Source organism: Astyanax mexicanus, chromosome 2 (genome assembly GCF_023375975.1).
Source record: "Astyanax mexicanus isolate ESR-SI-001 chromosome 2, AstMex3_surface, whole genome shotgun sequence".
In the NCBI taxonomy this organism is placed as follows: Eukaryota; Metazoa; Chordata; class Actinopteri; order Characiformes; family Acestrorhamphidae; genus Astyanax; species Astyanax mexicanus.
Window position 1 is genome coordinate 66834051 of NC_064409.1, and position 18761 is coordinate 66852811.

The following is an 18761-nucleotide window of genomic DNA, read 5'->3' on the forward strand; positions in this document are numbered from 1 at the left end:
TCACATTAGCTCAGCTTTGACTGCCCCCAAGTTCATCTTGAAGGAAAATAGACTGTGTACGTCAGCATTAGGGCAGGACGTCTGATTTACAAAAAAGTTAGCACAACACTGACACCGAGTGGTCTCCGACCGTATCCACAGTGCTGATGACTACTTCACTAGAATCCCATTATCTCTAGCATCATCTTTAAATCATAAATTTACAATTACTCCAAGTTCTGTGATTTCCAAGTTCTGTGACTTCCAAGTCAAATGCACATCTGGGTGCGTATATATAATATAATAAAAAATACTTAATTATTGAGTAAAATATAACAGAACCATTTATGGAAATAAATAACCACTGGCGTTTAAGATGCTGAACTGCAAGCAGAATCAACTACTTTCAGAATTAAGAATAAATCGTTTTCACGTTTATCTGTGAGCGAGTTCACGTAGAACTAAGAATTTGGGAAACACGCTCTAATTGACGTCAAACATAATTACAAGTTAATTATAAATTATAAGTTCTTAGCGTGGGAAGTGCACCCCTAAGCAAGTTGTGCTGGAACAAACACTACACAAAACTACTTTGACAACGAGAAAAGGTGATTTCAGCACCAAGGACAGCACAGGTTGCCACGCTCAGGCTCATACTTTCAACATACTAGTATAAATGCGTGCTTGTCATGCTTGTGTCAGAATAATTTAGCATTGGCAAATTATGAAAACGTACAATTTCATAACAGTATGCCACATAAAATATGCCGTGCTTCCGGGGTTAAATAAAAATATATATATTTAAACGCAAAGTTTTATAATATTGAAGATTTTTGAGCACTGTATAGTTAACTGGCTACTTTTGCTCAAAATGCTGTTTAAAATACTTCAACTTGTTCAAACAAACACTAATATGTCTATACATTCCCTTCTGTTGTAGGAATATCAATTTGGATATTCTAATGTCTAAGCAGAATCACAGTCAAGCACGTTGTTATTTTCTATGCCAATGAAAATGTAAAATAAGTAAAATACTCTTAAGATATGCGTCACCCAACATTTATTACGAATTTAAATATGTTTCATAATTTAACCAATCTTTATTTTTTTCTGATAAGTGCATTGTAAATGCACGAAAACAATATGCAACTCCACTTTTCCAAATAGTAGCCTAATTTAAATGTTTCTTTTTCTCTTACCTCCGTAGATGCTCTACTCCTGCGATCTGGTACCACTAGTGTATTCCCATTACTGCCCGGAACGGTAGAAGAACCAATACTCATTCTGGGTCCAACTAGCATGTAGCTTTTATCTCCTGATCTGTACTGGATGCTGTGGCACAGGGTCCCATCATAATTTGTGTCTTGTAAATACTTGGAGGAAATTTCTGTAGATTTGGAGCACTGCATTACAATCAAAACGACGATACTTATGACAAACAGAAAGGACACGGAGCCCAAAGTGATGATAAGATAAAATGTAACGCCATTGTCCTCTTCTTCTTTTTGTGCGATTTTATCATCAGAAGCAGCAAAAGCCTCTTTGGGCTCCACAACTTTGATTATCACAGTCGCTGTTGCTGAAAGGGAAACGTTGCCATTGTCTTTGACCAGTATGACCAGTTTATGCTGAGCCTCGTCCGTTTCTGTGAATGAGCGGAGGGTCCTTATCTGTCCAGTATATCGGTCCAAACCAAATAGACTGTGATCACTCACTTCCTGCAGTGAAAATAATAACCAACCGTTGTATCCTATATCTGCATCATAGGCTCTCACTTTAGTCACCAAATGTCCTGCGTTCACATTGCGTGGAACCTCCTCCACGCCTTCGGCAGATCCATTAGAGCTGACTGGATATAAGATCATTGGAACGTTGTCGTTCTGATCCAGAATGAACACATTTACTGTTGCGTTGGTTCTTAGTTGTGGAGTTCCAGAATCTGTAGCGAGAACGTGGAACTGGAACATTTTGATATTTTCGAAGTCAAAACTTTTGAGCGCATGAATAACTCCTGTTTCAGAATTAATATTTAGGAATGACGCTACATCGTTCCCAGACGCTACTCCCCTCATTATGTGATATGTAATCATGGCGTTTTCATTCTCGTCCTTATCAGTGGCGGTCACAGAGAATATCGAATCACCTGCGCCGTTATTTTCTGCCAAGTAGAGTTCGAGAGGATTCTGAGTGAATGTTGGGTTATTATCATTAACATCTGATATTTGTACAGTCAACGTCTTAATGGCATATAACTGAGGAGTTCCCAAGTCTGTAGCTGTTATGCTGATGTCATAATAAGATTTGCGCTCTCGGTCTAGTCGTTCCTTGGTTACCAGAGAATACATATTTTCTTGAAATGACGGTTTCAACTCGAAGGGAATGTTATCCGGAATGCTGGCTAATACTTTGCCATTAATACCTGAGTCTTTATCTGTAATACTGATGAGTGAAATAACAGTCCCCTGTTTACAGTCCTCAGGAATGACACTGGAAAGGGATGTCACTTCTATTTCAGGAGAATTGTCGTTTATATCTTGAATCCTTATTATTACGATGGACTCCGATGCCAATGGTGGCTGACCTTTATCTGTGGCCTGTACATCTAGCTTGTAAACCTCAGTGTCTTCGAAATCCAGTAAGCCTTTTACTGAAATCTCACCTGTTATGCTGTCCAGTTTAAAAATATCATGCATTTTACGCTTTATGTTTCTGCCAAACGTGTATTCTACGACACCGTTTGCGCCCTCATCCATATCTGTCGCATTAATCATTATCGCCATGGTGCCGACTGGAGCGTTTTCGTGAAGTGTTACAGAATATTGGTCCTGACTAAACACAGGGCGATTATCGTTGATGTCAAGAACAGTTATAGTAACATTAAGAGTCCCTGATCGTGGTGGACTTCCACCATCAACCGCAGTAACAAGCAATCTATGTTCAGCTCTGCTTTCCCGATCTAGTGGTTTCTTCAGTACTAAAACTGGTATTTTTTCCTCATCCCTATCCTTTGTCTCAATTTCAAAATAATAGTTCGGATTCAGATTATACAATTTGACGCTGTTTACTCTCGTGTCTGCGTCGCGCGCAGCCTGTATCTGGAAACGCGTGCCAGTGGGCGTATGCTCCGCTATCTCAAATTTCTGCTCTACTTCAGAAAAAACAGGGGCATTATCGTTGACATCTGTTATGTCTACACTTACGTGCTGGACCTCGAGAGGGTTTTCAACGACCAGCTTCAGATTCACTGAGCAGGAGTTGCTGCCATCACACATTTCCTCTCTGTCGATTTTCTTATAAACAAACAAGCCACCACTGTCCTGGTTTACCTGGAAAAATGCATCCTTAGATCCAGAAACGATGCGGAACCGTCGATCCACCAAAGTACTAACATCGAGGCCAAGATCTTTAGCAACATATCCCACAATGGAACCTTCTTTAACTTCCTCTGGAATATTATACCGTATCTGAGCAGAAACCTCTATTCCGAAGCACAAAAACAAAGAGAAGCGAAGAGCTATGCAGCAACACTGCCATCTGCGCCTTTGTCTTCCTTTTCCCATCTCTAGCAAAAGCATTCTCCTTCATGCAGGTAACAGCATAACTATTAAAACATATTAGGTTATCCTTATTGCTTAACTGAAAACGAGCAATCCAAGAATATCCCAAAAATACATTAGACAGTGATGTAAACACTGCCCTGCTTACTCAGTGATCTATGTCTGAAAAAAAAACAGTATGGTCTCTATCAGCAACTAAGGGGGAAGGGTTTGTTCGAAATATTATGCCGGAATTGCACTGACACCAAGAGGATCGCACTTAGTATAACAACGAACATTACAAACAGTTGCAGCCACAGCATTAATTCCAAAAATCTTGAGGAATCTCTGTAAGCAAATCAGTGGTTCCAAAATTCTTATAAAGTATTTTAAGTTTAATTTACAACTGGAGATGTTTTGTGTGCATATGTCTGGTTTCCACAGTCCATTTCGTAAAAGCAATATTAAAGCATTACAAAAACCTCTCAATGGGCAGATTAAAGCATCTAATCATTTAATATTAATACATAAAATAGAGCAAAGCACTCTTACCTCTCCAGATGCTCTACTTCTTCGATCTGGTATCACTAGAGTATTCCCATTACTCCCCGGAATTATAGCAGAACCAATACTCATTCTGGGTCCAACTAACATGTAGCGTTTATCTCCTGATCTGTACTGGATGCTGTGGCAAAGGGTCCCATCATAATTTGTATCTTGCAAATACTTAGAGGAATAGTCTGTAGATGTGGAACATTGCATTACAATTAACACAATGATACTAATGATAAAAAGCACTGAAACTGACCCCAAAGTGATGATCAAATAAAATGTAATGTCATTATTCTCCTCGTCCTTTACTCCGTTTCTTATATCAGAAGCTGCAAACGCCTCTTTGGGCTCCACAACTTTGACAATCACCGTTGCTGTTGCTGAAAGGGACACGTTGCCATTGTCCTTGACCAGTATGATCAGTTTATGCAGAGCTTCATCTGTCTCTGTGAATAAGCGGAGGGTTCTTATCTGTCCAGTATAGCGATCCAAACCAAACAGACTGTGGTCACTCACTTCCTGCAGTGAAAATAGTAACCAGCCGTTGTATCCTATATCTGCGTCATAGGCTCTTACTTTAGTCACTAAATGTCCTGCGTTCACATTGCGAGGAACCTCCTCCACACCTTCAGCAGATCCATTGGAATTGACTGGATATAAGATCACTGGAAGATTGTCGTTCTGATCCAGAATGAACACGTTCACTGTGACGTTGCTGCTCAGTGGTGGAGTTCCTGAATCTGTAGCGAGCACGTGGAACTGAAACTTTTTTTGCATTTCAAAGTCGAAACTTTTTAGTGCATAAATAACACCTGTTTCAGAGTTTATATTTAGGAATAACATCTTGTCTTTGTTTTTGTCATCGGACTTTAAAATATGATAGGATAACAAAGCATTTTCTTGAACATCTTTGTCCGATGCGCTAACAGAAAATATGGATGCACCTGGAGAATTATTCTCATTTATATAGAGGTCAAGAGGGTTGAGAAGAAACACTGGTTTGTTGTCATTTACATCTGAGATCTGGACACTTAGTATTTTAGTGGTGGTTAGAGAAGGCTGACCTAAGTCAGTTGCATATATTGTAATGTCAAAATGTGGGACGAGTTCTCGGTCTAGATGTCTCTTAGTCGCTAATGCGTATATGCTGTCCTGAACTGATGGCTTTAATTCGAATGGTGCACTTTCTGATAGTGAACATACAACTTTCCCATTTACACCACTGTCTCTGTCATTAACGCTAATGAGCCCAATTACAGTACCAGGTCTGGCATCTTCAGGAACTATACTAGACAGTGAGGTCACCTCTATGTTGGGCTTGTTGTCATTTACATCTAGTATCTTTATAATAACTCTACAGTCTGTGGTCAGTGGTGGCTGACCACTGTCAGAAGCATGAACATCTAGTTTGTAGATATTATTCTTTTCAAAGTCTACCTGACCTTTTACTCGGATTTCACCAGTAAATTTATCTAACCCGAAAATATCGAATGCGTTTTCGTCACCTCCAAAATCATAGGACACGTCACCATTTGGACCTTCATCAAAATCTTTTGCCAGTATTTTTAGTACTAGTGTTCCTATTGGCGTGTTTTCCTCCAAAATTGTTGTATATACATCTTGACTAAACACGGGATGGTTGTCATTAACATCAAGAACAACAATGGTTATGTTTAACGTACCTGATCTATTAGGACTTCCTCCATCAATTGCAGTTAAAATTAAACTATGCTCAGCTTTGCGCTCGCGATCCAGGGGCTTTTGTAGAACCAAGAAAGGAAGTTTGTCTTCTCCTCTGTCCCTTATTTCTACATCAAAATGTTCGTTCTGGCTTAATTTGTACACGCGCACTGAATTTACACCCACGTCAGGGTCACGAGCGGCTTGTAATTGATAACGGGTTCCTTGAATAGTGGATTCAGCTATCTCTAGACGCTTTTCTTTCTCAGTAAATATAGGAGAATGGTCATTTACATCTGTAATTTCAACTCCTATATAATGAATCTCAAGAGGATCTTCAACAACTATTTTTAGATTGATCAAGCATGGATGGTTCCCATCACATATTTTCTCTCTATCGATTTCCTTATTTACGTATAAAACGCCATTGTTTAAGTTTAACTGGAAAATGGAGATATCAGAGCCAGGAACGAGACGAAGCCTTCTTTCTACTAAAGTACTAACATCAAGGCCCAAGTCCTTAGCAATATTTCCTACAGTTGATCCTTCTTTTACCTCTTCTGGAATGGAATACCTTATTTGAGCCGCAACCTGTTTTCCCAAGCACAGCAGCAATGATATCTGCAAAACAGTCCTCCAGCAGTCCCATATCCTCCTTTGTCTGTTGTCATTCATGGCGACTAAAGTACCCCTTAGACACGATGAAACCACTGATACGACCACTTCATTGGCATACTTGTCGAATCAAAAGAAAAGAAACGTTTATTTTAGCATAAAAAACATCGTTTAGTTGACTCCTTTTATCGTCGTGCTAACGGCCGTCCTCCGTGCATAGCGTTTGACAGACCAACAATGGCAGAAATATAGGGGGAGAAACATTTGAAATGTATTCTTGTATTGTACTGACACCTTGCGTTCTATCTTGTTACAACCGTTCAAAACAACGCAGACAGTAAAAAAAAAAAAAACTTCATCGCCCGTTTTGACTCTATATTTATGCCTAACTACAAATAAATATTCAGTTAAATACATGTAAGGAATAAACATGTGGATGGACCACATTTACTACAGGGTACAACAGCTTGAAAGTATACACTGTAACAAAACATTGCAAATCACATATTAAATAACGTAAATGTTTATGTGGTTTAGAAATATATAGCTCTTACCTCTCCAGAGGCTCTGCTCCTGCGATCTGGTACCACTAGAGTATTTCCATTACTGCTTGGTACTATAGTAGAACCAATACTCATCCTGGGTCCAACTAACATGTAGCGTTTATCTCCTGATCTGTATTGTATGCTGTGACACAATGTCCCGTCATAATTTGTGTCTTGTAAATACTTGGAGGAATAGTCTGTAGATTTGGAACACTGCATTGCAATCAGCACAATAATACTAATGATAAAAAGCACTGAAACTGATGCCAACGTGATTATGAGATAAAATGTAATATCGTTGTCCTCATCATCTCTCATTATGTTTTTAACATCAGAAACTGCAAAGGCCTCTTTGGGCTCCACAACTTTGATAATTACAGTTGCTGTTGCTGAAAGGGAAACGTTGCCATTGTCTTTGACCAGTATGACCAGTTTATGTTGAGACTCGTCTGTCTCTGTGAATGAGCGGAGGGTCCTTATCTGTCCAGTATATCGGTCCAAACCAAACAAACTGTGGTCACTCACTTCCTGTAGTGAAAACAATAACCAGCCGTTGTATCCTATATCTGCGTCATAGGCTCTCACTTTAGTGACCAAATGTCCTGCGTTCACATTACGTGGAACCTCTACACCTTCAGCGGATCCGTTAGAGCTGACTGGATATAAGATCACTGGAACATTGTCGTTCTGATCCAAAATGAAGACGTTTACTGTGACGTTGCTGCTCAAAGCTGGAGTTCCAGAATCTGTAGCAAGCACGTGAAACTGCATCGTTTTGGTTGTTTCAAAGTCAAAACTCCTTAATGCACTTATGACGCCTGTTTCTAAATTTATACTGATGAAATTAGACATGTCATTAAGTGTCGCTTCACTTCTCATAACTTGATAAGTTACTGCAGCATTTTCATACAAATCTTTGTCTGTAGCGCTTACCGAAAATATTGGCGCAACCGGGTTATTTTCTATCAAATACAGCTCAAGTGGATGTTGCGGAAACTCTGGAATGTTGTCATTTACATCTGATACCAGCACGCTAAGAATTTTCATAGAGGACATAGTAGGCTGACCCAAATCTTTGGCAGTTAATACTATGTCGTATTGGGATATATTTTCTCTGTCCATGCCTCCTTTTGTAATTAAAGAATACATATTATTTTCAATTGATGGCTTGAGTTCAAAGGGAACATCCTTCGAAAGACTGCAAACGATTTTTCCATTGATTCCAGAGTCTTTATCTGAAACGCTAATCAAAGAAATAACAGTTCCTGGTTTTGAGTCCTCTGGCACAACAGTCAGTATAGAAGTTACTTCTATTTCTGGTTTATTGTCGTTCACGTCTATTATTTTGATAATAATTCTGCAATCGACAGAAAGTGGAGGCTGTCCTTTATCAGAAGCCTGTACATTTAATCTGTACATTTGATTGTCTTCAAAATCAATCTGTTTTTTAACACGAATTTCGCCAGTAGTGCGATCTACCTCAAAAACATCTTGTATTTTACTCTTTGTATTTCTACCCCACGAATATTCAACCTGTCCATTGCGACCATCATCTGGGTCTGTTGCATTTACTCTCAGTATATTTGTTCCGACACTAACGTTCTCGTGTATAGATATCGAGTACATGTCTTCGCTGCACATTGGCTGATTGTCGTTAATATCGAGGACAGTTATAGTTATATTCAGGCTGCCAGATTTTGGAGGACTTCCGCCGTCTACAGCCTTTAATTGCAATTCATGTTCACGCGCATTTTCCCGGTCCAAATATTTCTGTAGGACGAGGGAGGGTAGGCTGTCTTCACCACCGTCTCGTACCTCTAATAAAAAATGCTCATTTTGACTAAGTGTATAACTTCGAATCGAATTTGTGCCAACATCTGGATCACGTGCGGGCTGCAGGTCAAGTCGGGCCCCTGGAGCTTTATTTTCTGCTACCTCTAAATGAAGATGATCTTCTGCAAAACTGGGTGGGTGATCGTTTACGTCAATAATTTCAACTCCAATGTAATGAATTTCTAGAGGATTTTCGATAGCAAATTTAAGATTTATCACGCAGATATCAGAGCCGTCACATATTTCCTCTCTGTCGATTTTCTTTTGAACGTATAAGGCACCATTGTTTTGATTTACCTGAAAAAGACCGTCCTTGGATCCTGAAACAATGCGAAACCGTCTGTCCACCAAAGTACTGATATCAAGACCCAAATCTTTAGCAATATTTCCGACAACTGAGCCTTCTTTTACCTCTTCTTGAATGGAATATCTTATCTGTGTCGTAGCCTTGTCCACGAAGCACAAAAACAAAGAAAGCCATAGGGAAATCCACCAATAGATCCATCTGTTTCTTTGTCCTCTGTCGTCCATCGCGGACGAATATATTCAGACTAACTGAAAATGAGTGTGGATGGTTTCCATTTACCAGTATATTCAAAATTAAGATAGTGTTGCCTTATACAAAGATTTTAAGGATCAGAGCCAGTTTTACGTTTGTCCATGTAGACACCTCGCACGATATCCTGTCTGAAAAAAGCTCTGGGGCAGTCAGTGGAGCAATATTTATTCCTAAATAACACCTCTGTGTAACACTGACACCATGTGGAGCTTAGCTAGTCCTGCTGGAGCGCAATTAAATAAAATATTTTATGTATTTTTAGAAATTACCCTATTAATTTATATGTGAAGTTATTTAAACATCGCGTTGATACAAATAGCATTGCTTTAAGGTGTCAATTAAACAACTTGATATAAATAATTATTTTATTTTCCCCGGGAAAATTTAAGATCTACACGACGGAGCTCCCATTCTGCGCATTCCAATATTTAGACACCGTTTGTTATAATGTAAATGCCACTAAACAAAGCCTCTCCAAAAGGATTTAAAAATAAACATTTAAAAAATATTTTTAAAACAAGAAAACCAGCACTAAGTAATAATGAAATCTTACCTCTCCAGACGCTCTGCTCCTCCGATCTGGTATCACTAAAGAATTTCCATTGCTTCCAGGGACTATAGTAGAACCAATACTCATTCTGGGTCCAACTAACATGTAGCGCTTATCCCCTGATCTGTACTGGATGCTGTGACACAATGTTCCATCATAATTTGAATCCTGCAGATATTTGGAGGAATAGTCTGTAGATTTGGAGCACTGCATTACAGTCAGCACGACAATGCTGATGATAAAAAGCACTGAAACTGAACCCAGAGTGATGATCAGATAAAAAGTGACGTCGCCGTTCTCCTCGTCTTTTACATGCTGTTTCACATCAGAAGCAGCAAAGGCCTCTTTGGGCTCCACAACTTTGATCATCACAGTCGCTGTTGCTGATAGTGACACATTACCATTGTCTTTGACCAGTATGACCAGTTTATGCTGAGCTTCGTCTGTTTCTGTAAATGAACGGAGGGTCCTTATCTGTCCAGTATAGCGATCCAAACCAAACAAACTGTGGTCACTCACTTCCTGCAGTGAAAATAATAACCAGCCGTTGTATCCTATATCTGCATCATAGGCTCTTACTTTAGTTACCAAATGTCCTGCGTTCACATTGCGAGGTATCTCCTCCACACCTTCAGCAGATCCATTAGAACTGACTGGATATAAGATCACTGGAACGTTGTCGTTCTGATCCAGAATGAAGACGTTTACTGTGACGTTGCTGCTCAGTGGTGGAGTTCCAGAATCTGTAGCGAGCACGTGGAACTGGAATGTTTTCATGGATTCAAAATTGAAACTTTTTAGGGCCATAACGGTTCCATTTGCCTCATTAATATTCAAGAATGATATTACGCTTTGATCTGAGTTTAATCGATCTATTGAGTAAGAGACTCTTGCGTTGTCCCCCTCATCTGCATCAACGGCGCTTACCGAGAAAACTGATCCACCTGGCTTGTTGTTTTCTGTTATGTAAAAGGTATATGGACTTTGGATAAAAACAGGGCTGTTGTCATTTATGTCCACCAACTCAACGTTAATCATCTTTGTTGACGATAGCGGGGGAGTGCCTAAATCTGTTGCTGTTATCTCAATATTATATAACGGCAGCGACTCCTTATCTATATGTTCTTTAGTAACCAATGAATAAAAATTGGAATCTGATGACTGCTTGAGCTCAAATGGTATATCACTGGGTAATGAGCACACAACTTTTCCGTTTACACCTGAATCCAAATCTGTCACTCCCATCAACGCCACTACTGTGCCAGGAGGCGCATCTTCTGGGATTCGACCAGATAAAGAATTGACATCAATTTCGGGTCGGTTGTCATTTACATCTTCTACTTTTACGAGCACATTACATTGTGTGGACAAGGACACTGCGCCCTTATCGGATGCCAGAATCTTTAGATCATACACCTGTTTCTCTTCAAAATTAAGACTACCTTTTATGCGTAACTCTCCTGTTTTGCTGTCTAAATCAAAGAGCTCAGAGGCACCATTTCTAAATTTATTTCTTAAGGTGTATTCAATTTCTCCATTTACTCCTTCATCCAAATCAGTAGCATTAATGCGAAGCAAAAAAGTTCCACCTAGAGCATCTTCCTTCACCGTCACCATGTATTTTTGTTTAGAACAAACAGGCGCGTTATCGTTGACGTCTAATACAACGACAGTAATACTTAAGGTCCCTGTTTTCTGTGGTTTGCCTCCATCTACTGCGGTTAAAATTAAATTATGCTTTGCGCTTTTTTCCCTATCCAAAGGTCTTTGTAGAACGAGAAACGGGATTTTCCCCTCATCACCCATGTCTTCTGTTTCTAAACGAAAAAAATGGTTCTGACTCAGTTTATAAGCCTGCAATGCATTTGATCCTATATCTGGATCGTGTGCACCTTCCAACTGATACCGTGTTCCAGTCACTGCATATTCAACTATTTCCAAAATATGCACCTTGTCTATAAATGTAGGAGCATTATCATTAACGTCGGTAATTTCCACCAATATTTGGTGCATTTCTAGAGGATTCTCGACCACCACTTTAATATTTAATAAACAAGGGTTAGTTTTAGAGCATATCTCCTCCCTGTCGATTCTATATCCAACAAACAAAGCGCCTTCCCTTTCATTTACCTGAAAAAGCTCCTGCTTTGTCCCCGACACAATTCGTAGGTTCCTACCTGCTACAGCCGACGATTCTAACCCCAAATCTTTGGCTAACTGTCCCAAAACAGTACCGACCTTTGATTCCTCTGGAAGAGAATAACGTAATTCTGTTGAGACCATATCGCACAAAAGCAGCAGACAAAAAATATGGATGACATTATATCCGTATGTTCTTTCTGTTGGTGAATTTCCACTTGCCATGTTTTGCTAAATATCACTAAACGTCCAGAAAAAAAAATGTTTGTGCATAATTCCTCAAACTGCTGAAGGCAAGTGTGGATGAAAGTGGATCTCCTTCATAGTCCCCGTCCGTAGGTCTTTGTTACAATCTCTAATTCTGGCGACCCGCTCTATCTTCTCTTCTGGATGGTGATGTTTCAGAAGCATAAGCTTTAGTGTTTGTTTTCTTACAGCGCCACTCTGTGTTCTGGTTTTAAACTGCATTTTTTAAATTGACTGCATTTTGACTGCAATTGATTTATTTTAACTCAGAGTAAAAAATCCTACAATGTGTGTGTGTGTGTGGGGGGGGGGGGGGTATTTGTGGATGTGAGTGGGTAAATTAACAAATTACTCAATTAAAATGTAATTAAACAAAAGATCAGAATTACTGAGACAAATGCATTAAGTTTATTTTTCATACATATCACATGATCACAACTGTGGGCATCATTGTTGTATTGTTATTGTATTTTATTTATATGTTTTCATATAAAATGTATTACATTAACACAAATATAGTAAATATCCTACATCCTCTTTGACAACTCTTTCCACGCCTGCCATAATCAGACACATTCAGGTCAGTAATGTGTCCAACAGTGGCACCATGTGGTTGCGTTTCTAAAATCACATGCCAGCTTCAGCCCCACCTTTAGTGCACAGGCGTATTCCCACGTATTACGTCACTGTGCCTCTACCACGTTGCTGTTGTGTTAAAAGGCATACATTTTGGCATTATTCGTAGCAGAGATTTACAGCATGTAACTCTAGACGTAACGTTTTACTAACACATTATATCATAGTAGTCAGTCATTTTAATATCGGAGCAAAAATTGTAGATGTAGGTCAGTATGTGCAGTGGGTCATACCATTCTGTTGGGTTTAATAATAATAATAATAATAATAATAATAATAATAATAATAATAATAATAATAATAATAATAATAATAATAATAATAATAATAATTTACATCTACATCTATTTATTAGTAGATGTATTTAGCATTTTGCTCCAATATTAAAATGACTGACTCTTTGAAAATTATATGTAAGTAAAACGTTACGTTATATTTGGGTTGTCCTGGGGATTATATAAAATGCAAAAAAAAATCCTTCACGTCTTATAATCAATCAATTAACTTTTTTTACACTCGCTATACTTGGAGGATGGCTCCTATGTACAATGTAACTGTTAATTATACAAAATAACAGATTAAAAAATAAATTTGAAATTTAGGAATATAGCAGTGAAATTAAAGCAAGACTCTGAATGTAATAAGAGGAATAATGCATAAAACATAAAACTATGAAAAGGTGAGAGATATGAATAGAATAAAACTTAATTAAATTGATTATACTTAATACTAAGTAAAAAAAAATAGAAGGTGTAATAAAAAAAAGTAAATACGTGAGATCATAAAATAATTATTTAAAATTAAAGTTACTTAAAATTGATTAAAAAAAAAAACTCTGATTAAAAACCTGGGTTATTCCACCAAATATTTATTTCTGAACTGCATTTTTTGAGGTCTGAAAGCTCAGCAATATTTTTTTTATGTCAACCATTTCTCATTTCTGCAAATAAATGCCCTAAATTAAAATATTTTTATTTGGAATTGGGGATGTTACTTAAACATATACCTATAAATAGCAAAATCAGAGAAACTCATTCAGAAACTGAAGTGGTCTATTAATTTCTTTCCAGAGCTGTATATATAAAATAGAGTATGATACGTCAACTAAACCAATTACAAACGTTTTATTTTGCAGATGAATTTGAGTGAAATCTTTGAAGTCGAAGCCACCAGGAGGCGCTTTTCAGAATATCACATTACCGGCTGCTTCATCCCCCACCCCACGCCCCTCTCTCAACCAGCAGCCCGTTGCCTAGCTACGGCCCTTCTGCAGGGGGCAGACCGCTGTCTGTGGTGCTGAACGCTGCTGTTTCAGAGTCTGGAGTGGGAGGTGTGATGGGGGATACATCCAAAAAGACCTTGGATTGAAAACGCAGTGAATCAAATACAGCCCAAAAATGTAGCTTATTTAGCTTATATTGTTTCATTTTTCATATCACCCCCAACTCATTTATTTCACCCCTATCTGTGGGGTTGGTGTCGCCTAGAAACCAGCACTAAGTACTGCAGGCTGATGAAGGCTTTGTCACTGCAGTGTCAGGGAGAAGCAGCTGCAAATGGGGGGATGGGACTCTTTTTGGGTGTAACCATGAGACGAATGGTAGAGGGTAGGAGAGGCTGAAAGTATTGACTGAATGTAGTGGGAAAGAAGGGTGTTGGTCATCACATTATTGGAAGAAAGAGCAGTGTGTGTGTGTGTGTGTGTGTGTGTGTCTGCGTGTGTCTGTGTGTGTGTGTGTGTGTGTGCTCTCTGCAGTAGCTCACAGCAGTACTGCAGTCTCTCTTTGCTCTGTAAGCTGAAAGGAAGGAATTAGGTCAGTATAAGAGAAGGAGAGGGTAGGCTCTGATATGCTCCTGATTTCTGCCTTCCAGTAGTACAACATAAAGTCAACATTCACAAACTGAATCTAACCATGAATTTTATTCACACTTTTGTATTTACATAGAAAAGTGTTATTTGTTTAGCAATGAGAACGAACATCACAGCTCATAATGATCCAAAAATAAGCATAAAGTTGTAACATTACAGAACCTCAAAAAAGTAAATAAAACCAGAGATATGTAAATAAACATATTTTATCAGTCTACTTTAGATTTATTCACCTCTTCATTTGCTCCATGTACATACAAATAAACACTGTTTCATGCACAAAAAGAAGCAGCAAATATAAAAAAGCACAGTCACTTCAGAATTAATCATAGTAATAAAATGTTCCAACATAGCAAAATAATGTTTTTGCTTCCTCTCCCTAACTCCAGTCAATCACCACAGACATTCAGACAGCCAAATCCTCATGAGCACACTAGAGATTTGAACAATGTGCATCATATGCCTTTTAGAACGAAAAATGCATTCTGTTATAAGTCAGTACAATAGCATACAGTTAATTTCAAACACAATATCATATCATTGAGGATATGCTGAATTTCTATATTTTTCTATATTTTTTTTATTTCCTAGGATATATATGCTCTTACAAGACTGGTAATATATGCTGGAATGCAAGATAGAAGGAGAAAATCTGATGATGTTTTTCTCAGGCAGGACACAGATTTACTGAGGTTGAACTAAGGCTCTTTCCTTACATTTTAAAATGAAATGCATTGGTGGAAAAAAGTTAAAAGCTTGGCTGCGAATAATAAACATTGTACATAATTAAACTCTATGTTAACAAAAAATACCCATCAATCAGCCAGAACCTACTAGACAATATTTCTCTCTAATGATGTGAGCATCCAGACATCATTCCTGTAGTTATGAAATAGGAATATAAGCTTGTAAAATCTTACAAGGAGATAAACAACAAAGGGAGTGTAAAAGGGTGAACATTTTCTGCTTTAGGAATCTGGTCAATATAAATAGAAAGGCCATTTTTACACCAGAAAAAAAGGATTCTGATGAAATTAATAATACCTACTTTCAGAAGCTTAGATGACCTACTTGCAGCTCTTTCATCTATATACCTCATTCCTCTCTCTCTCTCTCTCTCTCTCTCTCTCTCTTTCACACACACACAGACAAAAATACTCATCTTTTGTCATCCTCATTTAGCAATTAGTCTCTGATTCTCTAACACTTTGCATGCAAAATAGTCTGTTTTGACAAAAACACCCCTCAGGCCCTTGGCTTCAAGGTTAAGAACACTTTTTTATTCAGGCCTTCAAAACAAAAGGTAACATATCTTCCCACAGCTTCTATGTCAGCAATTGATATCTCTATAAATCCAACTGTGTGTATCCTAGTACTTTGACCTCACATTGTGCACTGCCTGAGGAAGTCATCAGAACACCATACACATATTTGGAAAAAAAAACACTGATTACTGTTCACAATGAATATATGTTGGAATATATAGTACATCTGCAGAATGATAAGACACTGTATACTGACTGCATACTAAGGATTAATGGAAACATAATATATTGCACTACTAATGTAATCATTCACAAAAAGCACTTTTAACAGCCTGTACACCAGTTATATATGAAACCACAAAATAATGCTGCAACTGTTTTTTTTACAGCCTAAGCAGTATGTAACATTTCAGTACCTCCAAATACATCAGAATACCTCCAAAACATTTTTGCATAAACTAAACAAATATTTAGCATCAGATGTCATTTTTTGATTTGCTTAAAACAAGCATAATGTAGTACAAGCCTAGAAAAACGTATATAAAATGTAAATAGGTTGTTTAAAGTTTGACCACAATGCTTGCAGGATAGGCTACAGGAAGCTATATATTACTTATAGTGTCATTGTTCATGGAAAATTAATTTCACTGAAAAGATCTTGTTATTGTCTCAAATAAACATTTAATTACCATTATAATGCTATTATAAATCAAAATATTCTCAACCTAATTTATATATTAATGAAAACATATCAACTGCATTTTGTTTAGACTGTAAAGCAGGGTTCATTTAACCAGTTTAGTTTGTAAAGGAAAGGGCCTGTAAAGCTTTGTCTGGTTTTAACTCCAAACAAGCTTCAAATAAACTGTTTGATGATGGACTGAATAAAAGTTATGTGTTTCTACTTAAATAGAATTTAAAAACTGACAGTCACACTGGCCTTTTGTGGAAAAAAGTGCAGCAATGCAACGTAACCTTATCATAGACCAACATATTTTTTATGACTCTTTTTTTATGAGTCTGTGTAGACAAAGGAGCTACTGTATGAGTCTTAATGTAACTGCAGGGACAGTTGACTGGCAGTATGTGTCTTCTGAATAATTAAGCATAAGATTTACTTAGCAGAGCACTTAGGGGAGCAAGTGTCAGGTGTCACCTATGCATCTTTACTACAATAATTGTAAAGATACTTTAATGGCAAAATTACACTTTTGTTATGCAACACATTTGTTTTAGAAAAGAGACACTTATGTGAGGGGAAACATAGGCCAGACAAGCATACTGTCATATACAAGTATGTGTTAATAATATTCTGTGTCTTTTCTGTTCTTTCATTTTTACACAAGAAAAAACAATTGATATAAACAGTGACAAAGATGTGGTACCATACACATATGTACACAGACTTTTCACAAAACAACACTTTCCCTTTTTCCAGTAATAGTACATGTTGATGCTTTTTTTTACTTGGTAGTATTGTATTAAATAATAAAATACATTGAAAATAAATAAGTACATAATTAAACATCCATTAGAAGAAGGCTGCAGATACCTTTAACACAGTTCCAGAGACCCTTCACATCAGCCCATTTTGTGCTTCCTTTTTTTCCTTATTCTCTGTTGTAGGTTGCATTTTAGGATTTTTTTTGTTTTGCTTGTTTCTTAGATCACTGAGATGCAGAATGAAAGTCGATGACTTAGCCATGCAGATCCATGCACGTTGAAATAACATCCGAGTTTAATGCAGTAAACACATTGGACATTGTGAGGGCTCACAAGGTTTTGCATTGAGGTGGAGGCTAGATGTGCATTGCTGATATCCGTGTAAGCGCATCCATCAGTCACAAACAGCGACAGAGTTTTCCCTCTGTCCAGTCAGTTAGATTATCTGCATTTATGCAAGCTGAAAGCCAAGGGCGTGAAATGTGTGTTAGATTGTGTGTGCAGTTAGACAGAATCCTTGCAAGGAGACAGGTAACCAGGCAGGTGAGAAGGCGTTGGCTGGACGTGGTCCACCCTTGTTTGGGTCAGTCAGGATATTCTCCACATCACTCTACTGAAAAGGGTTGGGAGGGGCCTCATGAGGAACTGCTGCTGGTGGTAGTGGATGCCTGCCAATGAAAGAACAATGAGAGACTGTCAAGGGCAAAATATTCACCAGCCACGTCCATGTGGTAAGCCAGAATTTGAACACATCTCATGCAGCCGAGGCCTGTCATTCAAACAAGGGGCTACAGGCAAAACACCAAAAATGTGACCTCGGTTTTGATTGACAGGTGATGGGGGTCTTTGTATGAACACCATGCTCAAAGATTAGGTGTGGTTGGGAGGGATGAGAGGGTGATAAGAACACTATATCAAATTATCTGGTGATTATTTTTTTAATTTTACCATCCCTGAGCAGTCACATTACATTGTCTGTGAACAGGAATTCACCAGAAGTAGTATGTGAGTCAGTCTATTAGCCCAACCATTCAAACACAGTCAAACATACAAGTAGTAAGCTTTAGTAATGGTGTTTACGATATTATGAATATCTTTAAAATTAAAAATCAATACATTAATAAATATATAAATAACATGCATAAAACCATGTGGAGGGTGTGTGTAAAAGATTTCTCTTGTCTTTATATTTATTTATTTTTTGTTGTATAAATTGGGAAGTGAATATTTGTATTTGCCTAGAAAGGCAAAGGTGGGTGGATTCATCCCTTTTTTTCTTTCATTTGCAGTAACATTGTTGTTCAGGTGCACAA

At 37.9% G+C, this 18761-nt stretch overlaps 5 protein-coding genes across 40 annotated transcripts in view; all 5 read right to left on the reverse strand.

Annotated features, from left to right (window-relative positions):
- Positions 1 to 1079: 1079 nt before the first annotated feature.
- Positions 1080 to 3684, reverse strand: LOC125799103 (protocadherin alpha-8-like). Its single transcript, XM_049475076.1, has one exon. The coding sequence runs from the start codon at positions 3552 to 3554 to the stop codon at positions 1080 to 1082; it is 2475 nt and encodes an 824-aa protein (XP_049331033.1). The 5' UTR covers positions 3555 to 3684.
- Positions 3685 to 4025: 341 nt separating this feature from the next.
- LOC125799104 (protocadherin alpha-8-like) lies at positions 4026 to 6666 on the reverse strand. Its single transcript, XM_049475077.1, has one exon. The coding sequence runs from the start codon at positions 6420 to 6422 to the stop codon at positions 4026 to 4028; it is 2397 nt and encodes a 798-aa protein (XP_049331034.1). The 5' UTR covers positions 6423 to 6666.
- A 229-nt stretch (positions 6667 to 6895) lies between these two features.
- Positions 6896 to 9433, reverse strand: LOC111193048 (protocadherin alpha-8-like). The gene has a single exon (XM_049474820.1). The coding sequence runs from the start codon at positions 9269 to 9271 to the stop codon at positions 6896 to 6898; it is 2376 nt and encodes a 791-aa protein (XP_049330777.1). The 5' UTR covers positions 9272 to 9433.
- A 257-nt stretch (positions 9434 to 9690) lies between these two features.
- Positions 9691 to 12373, reverse strand: LOC125799105 (protocadherin gamma-A11-like). The gene is made up of 2 exons (XM_049475078.1): positions 9853 to 12373; positions 9691 to 9711 (listed from the first exon to the last, which is right to left on the reverse strand). Exons 1-2 carry the CDS (start codon positions 12211 to 12213, stop codon positions 9691 to 9693), a joined length of 2382 nt encoding a protein of 793 aa, XP_049331035.1. The 5' UTR covers positions 12214 to 12373.
- A 2399-nt stretch (positions 12374 to 14772) lies between these two features.
- Positions 14773 to 18761, reverse strand: part of LOC103031822 (protocadherin alpha-C2) — a 31015-nt gene continuing 27026 nt past the window's right edge. For all 36 annotated transcript variants that reach the window (XR_007437873.1, XR_007437872.1, XR_007437874.1 and 33 more), the window contains one exon: positions 14773 to 18116. Coding sequence is in view for 15 of the 36 variants with exons in the window: in XM_049474808.1 (XP_049330765.1) it covers positions 18084 to 18116 (33 nt within the window). In the remaining 21 variants the exon portion in view is untranslated. The remainder of the gene's footprint in view (positions 18117 to 18761) is intronic.